Raw genomic sequence first — 13,889 nt, forward strand, 5'->3', positions numbered from 1 at the left:
AATCATTCTTAATTTCTAGAATATTACCCGCTCCATTTTAGTACTTGGATACAAATATGCCTCTATGTTTCCTTAAGTGTATATGCCTACGGTATTTCTTCATTGTAAATGCTTATTTCCTCATCCCAATTTCCCCTTTGAAGGATACTCACCACTGTTCATCCTTTTCCTTCTTCTAGTTCCTTTCGCCATTTTCCTCCCCCTTGGAAATGCACACTTGCGTCTAGATTTTATCTCCTATGTCCTTCCCGCCTTCACTATGTATACCCCTTCATCCTCTTTTTTCACTCTAGAGGGTACCGACCGCCGTTGACCGTTTTCCTTCTCATAGTTTCCTTTTCTCTTTCCTCGTTCTGATGTATATACGGCTATCTTTATTTTCCCTTTCATGGCTTTTTTCTCCGTCCCTCCTCGTCTACTTTTGTTCTTTTCCCTCCTTATCCCTCCCGTATATTCTATGTACACCCCATATCATTAAAAGTCTAGTGCTCGAAGATCGGGTTATGCACTATGGGCATATTAACTATAGAAACTTCAAGGCTAGTAGTCTAACAATCATGAGTTATCTTTCCGTTCTGCATCATGAATTTTTATATATTTTTTCTTCCCTTGTTTCCCTTATATCATTAAGTGTTTAAGGCACTTTAAAGACATTAAGAGCTTCGGCCTGAGTATTCTAATAATAATAAGTTATTAACGTAACTTGACTAGAAGTGGGTCATGTCATGATATGGGTCAGGTACCTTTACACCAAAATTTGTATGTAAAGATACTTAGAGCGAATTTTTCTAACTCTATAAATACTAGAGATATAGTTTCGATATTTTAAAGTATGATATATTCAATTTAAATATTTAATATGATAAAATATTATAGAGATTATTAAAAGATTGGGTGGAAGAGGCCTCTATATTGACTATATTACTACGTCTGTAGGCATATTAATCTCCTCTTGGTATCCTCGGAGGGGACCAATATGCCTGCTTATGGTTCGTCTAATCTAGCCTGTTTAGGTAACCGTATTACTAATCACGACACGTGATTAGTACCGGTAACTTCTATTCCTTTTAACAGAGATACAATTTTTTTTTAATAAAGATATTAAAGTTTCTTTCAAATTTTCGTTTTTGTCTAACAAAAATTACTATGGGAGTTTTTAAAATCGTATTAATTCAAGAACAATATTATTAAAAAGTGTTTTGTAACTTTAATACTATATTTTTATTAGATATCAAGCCTAATTATCAAAAAAAATAAAATTATCTTTAATATCCATAGAGATATAAAAAGTCGTTCTAAGTACCTTTGCATACAAATTTTGGTGTAAAGGTACCTGACCCATACCATGACATGACCCACTTCTAGTCAAGTTACGTTATATATGTTTTTTGAAATAATATTTCTTTACTTCTATTCGATATCCTTTCGTGCTAAATTACCGGGAGTTTGGGATTTGGAAGATCTAGATATCATTTTCATTTTCTAGAATATAAGTCCTAATTATTCCTTCTTACAAAAACTTTTATTAAACTGTGAATGCTTTCTTTCTCTCCACATCCTTATATGCTCATATCTTCACAAAAATCACTACTCCTCCATAACAAAACAAAACCTTCTCTTCATATTAGTAGCCCTAGATCTCCAGCAAATTTCAACATGCCCATCCACCCTTTCCGCAATCCCTCCCACTCAATCTTCGCCATCACTGAGGAGATCAATAGACAACAGATTGATATCAGCATACAGTATATATATAGTCTCTATAAAACAAGACATCTACTATAGACAATGAAGTTATATTTAACAAACTCTGTGCTATTGCAAGTCTAGGTCGGTAAATCCTAAGCTTATCTAATTAATATTGGATTATCTAGATATTTATCATTATCCAGGCTTTAAATACTCTGGAGGTGAGGTATTGTTGACCTCCTGGGATCTTGGCAGCATATGCATGTATATTACATGATGCATATAAGGAGCAAACAAAACTCAACTTTTAATTCATTCTTTCCTTTTTGGTATACTGTTTGTTTGCTTTCAATATTTTGATTTCAAAGCACTTTAATTCCGAAGGCTGAATACCTAACCTTATTCCTTCATTTTTTTTTGAATATATACTCGCAGCTTAACTGCTTAGCTAGAGAATCAATCAATTCAATCGGATGCTCTTTCTGGTCTCAAGAAACCCAATAGGTATATATATATATATAACGTTATCAGGGGTAATTAAAAGAATGATTGATAGAGTTCAGTATAATTAGATTAACTATTAGAGCAGATCGGCTGAGCAGGAGAGCGGGAAATCGTATTATGGGGAGAAATTGGGGGATGGAGTCGAGGAATTATTGGATTGGAATAGGAATAGCGTAGTGAACGAGGCGAGGTTTATAGGATGATAGTTTTATCTGTAAGTGTGAGTATATTATTTATGGTAGATGGATGGAGGGAGAAGGAGAAGGAGAAGAAAAATAGGATTGAATAATGTAACTAATTAGATCATAGATGTATTTTTTGGATTGGGTAGGAGAATAAGTGTTTTATTATGAGCAGGACAGATTGTATCAGCCAGGATGAAAATACAATGATGAATAAGCTTCAGATGCACTGCATATAATACATATGTTAAATAATAGGATCCAGGTCCTCGTTATAGTAAACGATATCTTGACCTTGAATAGGATATTATTATGCCCGCGAGGTAATGTACATATACGTGGAGGATGCTTTTGGGATAGCTACATATGATAGCTATAGCTATAATAGATCGAAAGACATCCATCCGTAGTGTAAAACGATGAGGAGACAAGACTTAGGAGAGGCTAGATATAAAGAACTTGAATATAGTAGAGGAGTAAATGGCTCAGAATGAATGGAGACTGCGAAAGTATATATATCAATGAGAAGGAATGGTCAATTTGCAAGAATTCAATCTACAGTCCCGAAGAGGATGGCTATGATAGATAGGAAGACTATATTTGATGAAGATGAGGAGGAGGAGGACACAGGCACACTTGAAGTAATTATAAAGCACCGAAGAGGACGATCCAATACATAAACTAATCGTCTCATCCACACTTGTATGCCTCTCTACAAAGTCAAGTCCCCTCTAACTGCCATCCTGCCCAAACGAGCCCCTTTTACTACTTCAATATAAGTTGAATTCCATCGCCCTGTCTCATCAAAAACATCCAATAAAAAGGTGGTGTGGTGTAATGGTAGCACGTGGTGTTGTGGTTTCTCCTCTCCAGGGTCTTCACGAAGATGAGCCTTTACCAGCTCAACAATTCCGCTTCAATCTGGGTTCGATTCCCAGCACCGCCATGAATTTGCTTTTGAACTCTGTTTTTTGCACCTTTTTCATCTTGTGCCTTACAACTTTTTGGTGGTGGTGGTGGTATTGAGGGGGATTTGTTTGTGAGAGGAACTTTTTTCGGTGGGGTGGAAAATCTGGTGGGGATCGAAAGAATTGCTTAGGTAACTTTGGGAAAATTCATTTATTCGGTTGGCTGGTGGGTAAATGCCGTAGAGCTTGGATGGGAGGTCGATAAATTAGAGATCTTTAGTGTTTGTGACTATGGGAATGTTAAAAGGTACACACGTTCATCTAACATAGCTTGCCGACTTCGGGATGAGACTAGGCCTTTAAATCTGCTACAGAATGTTTCATTATTCAAATATTATAAGTCTTTTTGTCACAAGAATATAAACATCCGAACTCACAGATAGACATGTTGAATATAATTGCCCGAAGAACCCATAATCCATAAATCCAAGCCATTCATCATTGATTTGCCTCTAGACTATGATATGTAGATATTCTTCTCGGTCCCGAATGGTTGGGTGTTATCAACTATCGATTGTCATCCATTAAAATCACCCACGGGCGATCAGTGAAGAAAGAAGAAAGAGGCAAACTAAAATCTGGAAGACGGCGCGAGGGGTGGAGCGGACCAAGTAATAATTATGGATCCACTTCCGCTTGGAATGGGCTAGATTGAGCTGGAGCTGGAGTTTGAACTTCCGGTTAGAACTTAGAAGATCCAGAAAATTTTAATAGTCCATATGTCATGTGATGACATATCTAGATCATAGCTACGATCTTCACGGATCATCTATCGATCCAATAAATAGCATAGTATGATTGAAAGGTCGGATCATTTTGTGAACAGAATCGAAACAAATCTTTGCAGCGGGAATGGAAATGGAGGTAAAACTTTTGACGCAAGAATGGCGGAGAAACCAAACTGTAAAAATTTTGCTTGAGACTTGAGCCCAGTTGCGCTGGCAAGGAAGATACCGGTATTTGTATGTCTCCACTGTCATTATCGAGATCTTCAATGCCCGAGCACTGAGCACTGAGCAGCCCTAAAAGATCGAATTTGGAAGGTATCTATGGATTCTTGAAATGCCACATCACTTTGCGATCCATCGATTGTTTTGTACTAAGAAAGGCGGTGTATTAGTATCTGAGGTATAGAACTGAATCGAGTCGGATTCATCCGAAGTTCAATACAGTATAGTATAGCAAAAGTATCGTGGACTCGTGGCCCGATGATTTTGCGCATATGAAGTTCTAAGTAATAAGTACAGGTGCAGATAAAATGGATCAGCAGTATATCATATTCTCATCTACCGAGACCATGAAAGTATGATGTGAAAATTTGTAATTGAGCTCTGGATTTTCAATTTTTGCTCCATAACTCAAATACTTCTTTCTTTCTTTGCGCACGGGACACAAGTGACGAGACATGTGATGATCACGTTCGGGTTACCACCCGAGCTGAAATGTCTCGGGGTCCCCTCTTTCGGTTACTTGCCGCGGCGTTACCGTTATCTAGGTTCAAGGTGACAAGGTGTAAGGTGCAATAATGGATGGATTCAAAATAAAATTTCAGTGGATTAAATGAGGCTGTACTCATTCGGAAAAATGTGAATATCAAGGGAAAAGATTGAGAAACTGGAGGGGCAGGAAGAAGAGAAATAGAATAAGCTTTACACCATCGAGAAGTGCCAAATAGCTGACCCTTGTTGACCTGAATGATTGAAGAGCTTTGATAAAGTTTTTAATTACCGGCCACAGTGCACGAAGAGTGGGAGAGATAATCAAACTTATCGAAGGCTCTACTCTGTGAAGAAGCTAGGAATTTTATCCAGTAAAGGACTATTCAATAGCGTTGAACTTTTGTGATAGTTGGATAGATTTCATGGTTCGACGTGATAAAACGGAGGCCCGAGAGGTTGTGTGATGCGATTAGGTTTGATGAAATGAAGGAGGTTGACATTTGAGGGGAAATGAGATTGCGGACGATATGATGAAGACACACTTTTGCTTCATCCCTCATCATACAGAATCTAGATATATTTTGCATATCAGTAATCATGAATCAACCCCTTCGCTACCCTCGCCGAACACTCGAAATGATTCCAATCTTACTTGCATCGATAGAAGCTCTTAAAAGCTTCCATCAAAAATCCATCAACATCTTGGTATTCAGCTCAACAAGGACATCAGAACCATTTTGTTCAATGTGCAAGGATTTATCCTTGGTTTCCTGGGGAACTTATGTTATTTGTTTGTCAGAACCAATGGTATTGGTCTAATGTTGAGTCGCCGTAACCTTCCTTGATTTAGTCCAGTAGACGACATCGTCTAGTTAGTCTATTAGATAGGAAGTGCATATCGTCCCAGCCTCTCTGTGGACCCTGGGACCTGGATTAAGACTTTTAAGTGGGTAGTGAAGCTTGGATAATGACAAAATCGAATTTTGGATAGAAGATCTTGCTTGAGGCCTTCAATGTAGATAGACGTCACAATCATAAAGAGACTTTGAAAACAATTGGGTTTGTTTTTCGAAATGGTCAACGAACCCAACCTGATCTTTTTTACCAGTTAACAGAATGATGAAAGAGAGAAATCGAGTGAAATGTCATATGTTCCACTTTTTATTTGCCAACGAAGCATAGGAAACCTGATCTTGATGGTGTTGTGTTAGTCACGATGTTTTGTATTCTGTACGGAGTATGTGTGTATGTGTGTATGTCGTACTAGGTAGATAGTAGGTATGCGGATAGAAAGAGAAAATCTGTAAAGCAACCCTTGTAGGATATGAAAGATTTGAGAATAAGGGTCGGAGATCGAGAAGGTTTACGAGATTAAAATGGGAGATCTGGGGAGAGGCATATGTTAGAACCTACAGAGTAGAAGGGGCGTTAAGAGAACCCTTTGATTATTGTTTAATATTTTAATATGTCTATGCACAGTGCAGTATCACGATTCACCAATATCAGCCACAAGTCCGTGATGTCAGAAGTAGATAAACACACCACCCAAAAAATAAAAGGTTCTTTTCAACTTCACTTGCATAGAAAACCTTGTATGTACTTCCCTGTCAAATGAGCAGCAACTGTGGAGAACAACAATGGATTGATTTCTTGGTTGAGGTGTACTTCGTCAACCATCCATGCCTATGTAACTTAGCATGCACCCAATATCTGCAAGCGAGGGAAAGTTGGACAACATCTCAGGAAATCCAGAATTACTGTAACCTTTTTTTCCCAGCCATCTATCTTTCTATCGAATTCGTGGCGGGCACCCTCCACTTCTGTTGAAACAGTATTACATTACTGGTTACCTATGATGAATGAAGTAAAGACACATCAACTAGTCCAATCAGAACAAATGATGTACAGCTGAAAAGTCACAAATCGGTGAAGCCTTTCCAAGCTTTTTGGGAAAAGAGAGATGGCCAACATGGACGGACATGTTAGCAAACGAAGCTACTTGTTGGGATTGCCATATGGATGTTCAGATATTCAGATGTTTAGATACCTATTCAAATTAAGAAATGCATCGACTTAATCCCATCAAGGTAACAAATCAATCGAGTGTGTATGAGTTTAATTGTTTGTACATGAGAGAAGCACAAAGGAGGAGATACCAAGCCATTAAATATTGAAATCATTTTGGTTAATATGATTGAAATTAGATGTGGTTGTACAACTGCGATTGGATATTAGTTTGATATTCAAAGCGCCTCTGGTCATTTATCTATCTACTCTATACCTGTGCAGTGTACACATCCATCTCATGATTCTCATCTATTCAATGCGAAAGAAACTGTTTTCGAGATGAATGCAAGTACAATTAGATGGGAATATAATAATCATCTCCATTAATTCAAATTAATTCAACTGTGAATTATTCAATTAGTGTAAAACGCTATAAAGATGCATCTAATACAGTGCCCAGATGGTAGATAATAAAAATACTGGATGCGTGGGTAAATTTGATAGCTTTTGATTTTGGATTTTGGATTTTTGATAGTAAATTGGGTACCTTACCTTAGCTTCCCTGCTCATCATGGATTTTCCCCTCCCCCTCGTCACTCTTTCCCGTCCAAGCTACTCTTAGTGGTATTTTTTTCTAGGCCAAGCAAGAAAAAATCAAGCTTCACTCATACTAGGTAGGTATCCCATCAAGCTTCACTTTATTTCACTCTGACTTCACTTCTCAAATGGTCTTTCCCCGTTTGCTAATTACTACCTAGGTATATTAAGGTTCACCTCCACCCCAACTTGTCTTCGACTTAATTTCTCTTCCCATAACAAAGAAAAGTCTTCAATCTCAACCACATCCATCTTCCATATCCACCTTCATCAACCATCCATCTCAATCTTCAAAACAAAGATAATCAATTAATTCTCCAACCTTTTAATATCAACATCTCAACCATCAAATCTTTTCAAAAGATCAATTCTCTCAATCTATCAAAATAATTTAGGAAGTATACTTCTTCAAATCTCAAAATAATCAACATGAAGTCCTCAGTTATCCTCGCCATCAGCGCTTTCACTGCTGCTTCTGTCGCTCAACAATCCATCTCCGACCTTCCATCATGTGGTGTAAGTATTTGACTCTTTCTTATGAATCCACATCGAGTTCACATCATCGCAATCATTAACTATACAAACAAATTGTATAAACTTGATGGTGATGTGATTCAATATTTCAATGACTAATCACTTTTTCTCAACAGCAAACCTGTATCAACAACATGCTCTCCTTGGCTCCAGCTCTTGGCTGCAGCTCTCCTGATGCTGCTTGTCTCTGCACCAAACCAGACTTTGCCTTTGGTATCCGTGACTGCTCCAATGAGGCTTGTGGTGCCGATGTCGCCGCCTCGGTCATCTCCTATGGTCTACTCTACTGCGCATGTATGTTCACCATCGCCAACCTCAATTTGATCTATTGCTAACAGTTTAAAGCTGCATCTGCATCTGCCACTGCCTCTGGCTCCGCCGGCTCAGCTACTACTTTAGCTACCTCTACCGTCGGTTCTTCTTCCGCTCCTAGCAGTGGTGCAGCTGGTTCTTCTGTAAGTTTTTTCTTCTTCATTTATTTATTCCTTAATTCTACGGCATGACGTCAATTTCTATTTGCGGCTTCTCAAGTGGTTTATTCATTCCCTGAGTATTTCCCACTACAAAGAAAATACGCATGCAATTCATAGATTGCGAGGATTGCGATTATGTCACCATATGTGAATAGAAAAGAAAATTCACTGACTTAATTCAATAGGCTGCTGCCAGTTCTTCTGCCATCACAACTTCCGCTCTCCTCGCAACCATCACCTCTGGTTCTGAGACACTCACAAGTACCGTTGGCTCCACTACAATTTACGGCTCTGGAGGTGTTGGCATTGTATCCTCTACTCCAATCTCTACCGAAGCAGTTGTCTCTACCGCTACCAGTGATGGATCTACCTTTGAAACTACCGTTGGATCTTCCACCATCTACAGCACTCCAAGCCCAACTGATGGATCATCCGCTATCACCACATCTGAAATTGTTTCAACTGTCACCAGTGGATCTTCCACTTTTGAGACTACTGTAGGATCTACTACCATCTTCGGTGGTGGAGCTGCTTCCAGTGCCTCCTCTGTTGCTGCGAGCGCATCTTCTGCTGCTGCTTCTTCCGCCTCTGAAATCTCCTCAAGCGCATCTGCCGCTATTTCTTCCGTCGAATCTTCTGCTTCCTCTGTCGCATCCGCCGCAACTTCAAGTGGTGCAAGCAGGTCTTCATCTGCTGCCAGCAGAGCTTCTTCCGCAACTTCTGCCGCTGGCAGCGCTGCAACCTCCTCTACCTCATCCGGTATGGCAGCTCTCCCAACCGGTGCAACTGGCTTGTTGGCCGCTGCTGGTCTTGCTGCTCTTCTTTTGTAAACAACTTCAACATGATCTCTTTCCAATCTTTTCGATATGGAAAAAGGTTTTTTGAAGGTGGATGTAATGGAAGTTGAGTGGTTGAACTTGCAACGATACCCATCTTTTCTCTTTTTCAATTCTTGACCATACTTTTTACAATTTCTTTCTTTAACTTTTGACGACTTTCACGAAGGATGGATGCATTTGATGATAGGTATGGATGGGATTTTTTCAGGTCATACATATGATATTATGCACATGACGCCATAGACATGGTAGTAACTATTTGGGGGTAATTGGTGGATGTTAATGGATGGTTTAATGGTGGTAGGATCATGAATGGACATGGACATGGGAATGAGGATGGGATGAACAGACAAATGGTACTCGTTATGCAAAATAAACATGATCGATGGTACGGATTATGAACTGTAATAATACCTAGGTAGAAAAAAATGATGGTTAATACTAGTTGAGTGTCTTTAAATATTGTATAGTATGATTTTGATGTGACTTGTGATGTAAGTAGGAGGAAAGACACAGTCACTCTATACACAATTCTTTTCAATCCCCGTGTTTTATCATACTCATCTATGCATGTTCTCTGGTCCACATCTCAAGACGAGACAATGGATCTCTAGCTTCATATTTCTTTCGAGCATAGAATCAGACAATCTGATAGACTATAGATGTCCTATCTATGTAAAGTTACTTAGGATGGGTATGGGTATGATGTTTTGTGTTACGTGTTTATTGGGAGTTTTGTCAATGTTATGTAATAGAGGGAGGAAAACTAAAACTTGCAATTGTGATTCGCGGGGAGGTGGGGTGGGGTGGAAGGAGAGGAGTGAGGGGAGAGGAGTGAGGGGTATTACTCCGTGTAGGATGGATTATAGATGACAATAAATGTATCTTCAGTATCTTGAGATTTATACATACCTATTCTTAGATGGATATCCCAAATGTAAAGACGAAATCGCGTCGATAATATCACAAAAGACTACAAGGAGTGTACAAGAATATTTCATAAAACACTTTTGGGAATACACTATCTAGACTAAAGTACGAAGTAACCCCCCACAATTGCATTTATTCCTCAAGACTTGAGCTCTTTCCCTTTTGCAGTTAACCATTCATACCACATCAATTCCATACCTACATAATAATCATATTATTTATCCATTCATTCATCCGTCCAACCATCCCTATCCATTTCCATAAAAAATGCCAATCAATCAATAAATGAACGCCTTATTTAACCCAAAACCCAAAAAGCATTAAAGCGTGAGCTATTCATCTATTCTATCCACTGCACATCATACACTCCTCTTTGTTATCAATGCTACCTGTATAACTATTAGTAAACGTATGGTGATGCAATACACAGACATAACTTACATTGCAACTTGGCATCGGCATAAATATCATACTCTCGGTCAGTACTATCCTTGCCTTCATCCTCATCTTGGTTCTTCTTCTCAACACTTGACTCAAGTAATTCTTCATCCTTAGGAACTGCACCGGTAGGATCGGTAGCGAGTGCCTTAGGACTATCACCTTCCTCAACATCAGCTTTGAAAGGAGTCTTAGCAATTGGTGTGTGTGTCTCCTTAGTTGGTGCAGGAGGGGGTGTAATGCTAGGTGTTGGTACATCCTTTGGTGCACTACTAAGAGATGATGTCGATGATTTACCAGCATACATAGGCTTTGGACCACCACCACCGACAGAAGAGGCACTTGAAACATAACCAGAAGATGGTAGAGTTCGCTTCTTCGTAGTACGTTCTCGAGCGACATTGGTATCAGCTACGAGTAGAGCTTCTTGATCAACGGTGAATTGAATAGGTGCGGAGGCAGCCATAGTACGTAAATAGTACATTCCCGTCTTCAAACCTAATTTCCATCCAGCAAAATGCATAGATGTAATCTTGCCCATTGTAGGATCCTTCATGTGAATGTTCATTGATTGAGATTGATCAATAAATGCCCCACGATCAGCAGCCATTTGAACAATTGTTCGTTGAGAAATTTCCCAAACAGTCTTGTAAAGGGCCTTGATGTCAGCTGGAATGTTAGGGATGTTTTGAATGGATCCACCATCAGCAATGATACGGTTCTTCATGTTGTCAGACCAAAGACCCATATCAACAAGGTCCTTGAGGAGCCATGGGTTAACAACTTGGAATTCTCCAGCCAGAACACGACGTGAGTAGATGTTTGAAGTGTATGGTTCGAAACATTCGTTGAAACCAAGGATTTGTGAAGTACTAGCAGTAGGCATGGGTGCAACAAGAAGAGAGTTGCGAATTCCGTGTTGCTTGATAGATTGCTTCAAAGAGTCCCAATCCCACAAATCAGAAGGAGTGACGCCCCACATGTCATATTGGAGTTCACCCTTGGAGACTGGTGAGCCTTGATAAGTTTCGTATGGGCCAAGTTCCTTTGCAATCTCAACAGATGAGGTCAAGGCAGCGTGGTAGATGGTCTCGAAAATCTGAATGTTAAGGTGTTTGGCTTCTGGCGAGTCAAATGGAAGACGAAGAGCCAAGAAAGCATCAGCAAGACCTTGAACACCAACAGCGATAGGTCGATGACGGAAATTGCTTCTTCTAGCTTCTTGTACCGGATAATAGTTGATATCAATGATCTTGTTCAAGTTTCTAACGACAACTTGGACAACCTCGTGAAGCTTTTGGAAATCATAGGTTCCCTCATTCATGTTTACGAAAGTTGGTAGAGCAATTGAAGCCAAATTACAGCAAGCGACCTCATCTGGTGCAGAGTACTCGACGATCTCTGTGCACAAGTTGGAGCTGCGAATAGTACCAAGGTTCTTTTGGTTGCTCTTCTTGTTGCATGCATCTTTGTAAAGCATGAAAGGATTTCCGGTCTCGGTTTGAGCCTCAAGAATAGAGTACCAAAGCTTTTGAGCCTTGATAGTCTTGCGACCCTTTCCTGCCTTTTCGTAACTCTCGTAGAGAGCCTCGAATTCCTCGCCATAAACATCTGCCAAACCAGGACATTCATTGGGGCACATGAGAGTCCATTCTCCATTCTTTTCGACACGCTTCATGAACAAATCAGGAATCCACAGGGCATAGAAGAGATCGCGTGCACGAACTTCTTCCTTACCATGGTTCTTGCGTAGATCAAGGAATTCGAAAACATCGGCATGCCATGGCTCAAGGTAAACAGCAAAAGCACCGGGGCGTTTGTTACCACCTTGATCAACATATCTGGCAGTGTTGTTGAAAACTCGAAGCATAGGAACAATACCATTGGAATTTCCATTGGTACCGGCGATGTATGCACCTGTAGCACGAATTCTGTGAATGTTGAGACCAATACCACCAGCATTCTTTGAGATCATGGCACAAATCTTCAAAGTATCATAGATACCATCAATACTGTCTTCCTTCATGTCGATGAGAAAGCATGAGGAAAGTTGCGCTTGTGGAGTACCCGCAGAAAAGAGTGTTGGGGAAGCATGTGTAAAGTACTTGTTTGACATCAAGTTGTATGTTTCGATAGCACTTTCGATATCATCACCGTGAATACCAACAGCAACACGCATGATCATTTGTTGAGGACGTTCCGCAACTTTGCCATCAAGACGTAAAAGATATGATCGCTCAAGGGTCTTGAATCCGAAGTATTGGTAGTTGAAATCCCGGTCATAGACAATAGCAGAGTTGAGTTCTTCCTCATGTCTCATGACGCATTCGAAAGTTTCCTTACTAATCATAGGAGATGCTTTGCCATTTTTTGGGTTTGTATATTGGTATAAATCACGGATGACGTGGGAGAATTGTTTCTTGGTTTGTTTGTGGAGGTTCGATACTGCAATACGAGCAGCTAGAATGGCATAATCAGGATGGGTGACTGTCATGTATGCAGCGGTCTCTGCTGCCTTTGGAAAAAGTTAGCAGACTGTACTGGAAAGAGGAGCAGTTTCAGCGCGCTTCTAAAGGTTAACTTACGAGGTTGTCAAGTTCAATGGTTGTTACACCTTGATAGACACCAGAGATGACTTTTTGAGTAATGGCAGCGGCATCAATGTGGTCAGGATCGAGAGCATAACACAATCTTGATACACGAGCTGTGATCTTATCGAATTGAACGCGTTCCTTACGCCCATCTAGATATGATGAGTACAGGGAAAAATGAGCAGTTTAGATTGATACATACCTCTCTTATAGACATACATGGTGGCGGCAGTAAATTGTGGTGAATTCGTCCTGAATTTGGAGGGGTTGATGAAGGCAGGCAGTGAAGGAAAAGATAAGTGGAAAGCAAACCACTCTTAAATTAGAAATAATTAATCGACTTGTTCGCAGTCAACCGCTCAATCAATTCCCTTTGAATGTAAAGGAGGGAATATATTGTAGATTGAAATGTTGGAGGAAATTGTTCTTGAGAGGAAAAAACGAAGAAGAGATTATGAGAATGAGAATGGATCCGAATGTTTTTAAGAGGGAACACTTTACGCGACTTTTCACACTCCGCCAGGACGCGTTGAAAATCCATGTTAATTGGTAATCTAGCGTGCACAAGCGTGTTTGCAGAACAAGGGTGAGCAATACAGTAGTATGTACGTATACGGACTAATTCCTTTTCCATTTATCATTCTTGGAACTTTGGACCAAACGGCTGAGAAGTTTGTTACATGAGGGAATCCAATTAA

The 13,889-nt window shown here is 39.8% G+C and overlaps 2 protein-coding genes and 1 non-coding gene across 3 annotated transcripts; 2 read left to right on the forward strand and 1 right to left on the reverse strand.

Moving 5' to 3' along the window:
- The first annotated feature begins 3,198 nt into the window (after positions 1-3,198).
- On the forward strand, positions 3,199-3,321 carry SS1G_14608. Its single transcript has one exon. It is a non-coding gene; the product is annotated as a tRNA-His (tRNA).
- A 4,494-nt stretch (positions 3,322-7,815) lies between these two features.
- Positions 7,816-9,223, forward strand: SS1G_10936 (predicted protein; the record flags this gene model as incomplete). Its single annotated transcript, XM_001588439.1, has 4 exons — positions 7,816-7,902; positions 8,037-8,214; positions 8,266-8,375; positions 8,579-9,223. The coding sequence occupies 4 exons, from the start codon at positions 7,816-7,818 to the stop codon at positions 9,221-9,223; spliced, it is 1,020 nt and encodes a 339-aa protein (XP_001588489.1).
- A 1,284-nt stretch (positions 9,224-10,507) lies between these two features.
- On the reverse strand, positions 10,508-13,412 carry SS1G_10937 (ribonucleotide reductase large subunit; the record flags this gene model as incomplete). Its single annotated transcript, XM_001588440.1, has 4 exons — positions 10,508-10,551; positions 10,604-13,115; positions 13,186-13,343; positions 13,394-13,412. The coding sequence occupies 4 exons, from the start codon at positions 13,410-13,412 to the stop codon at positions 10,508-10,510; spliced, it is 2,733 nt and encodes a 910-aa protein (XP_001588490.1).
- Positions 13,413-13,889: the final 477 nt, after the last annotated feature.

Source organism: Sclerotinia sclerotiorum, genomic scaffold, assembly GCF_000146945.2.
Source record: "Sclerotinia sclerotiorum 1980 UF-70 scaffold_16 genomic scaffold, whole genome shotgun sequence".
NCBI classification, from domain to species: Eukaryota; Fungi; Ascomycota; class Leotiomycetes; order Helotiales; family Sclerotiniaceae; genus Sclerotinia; species Sclerotinia sclerotiorum.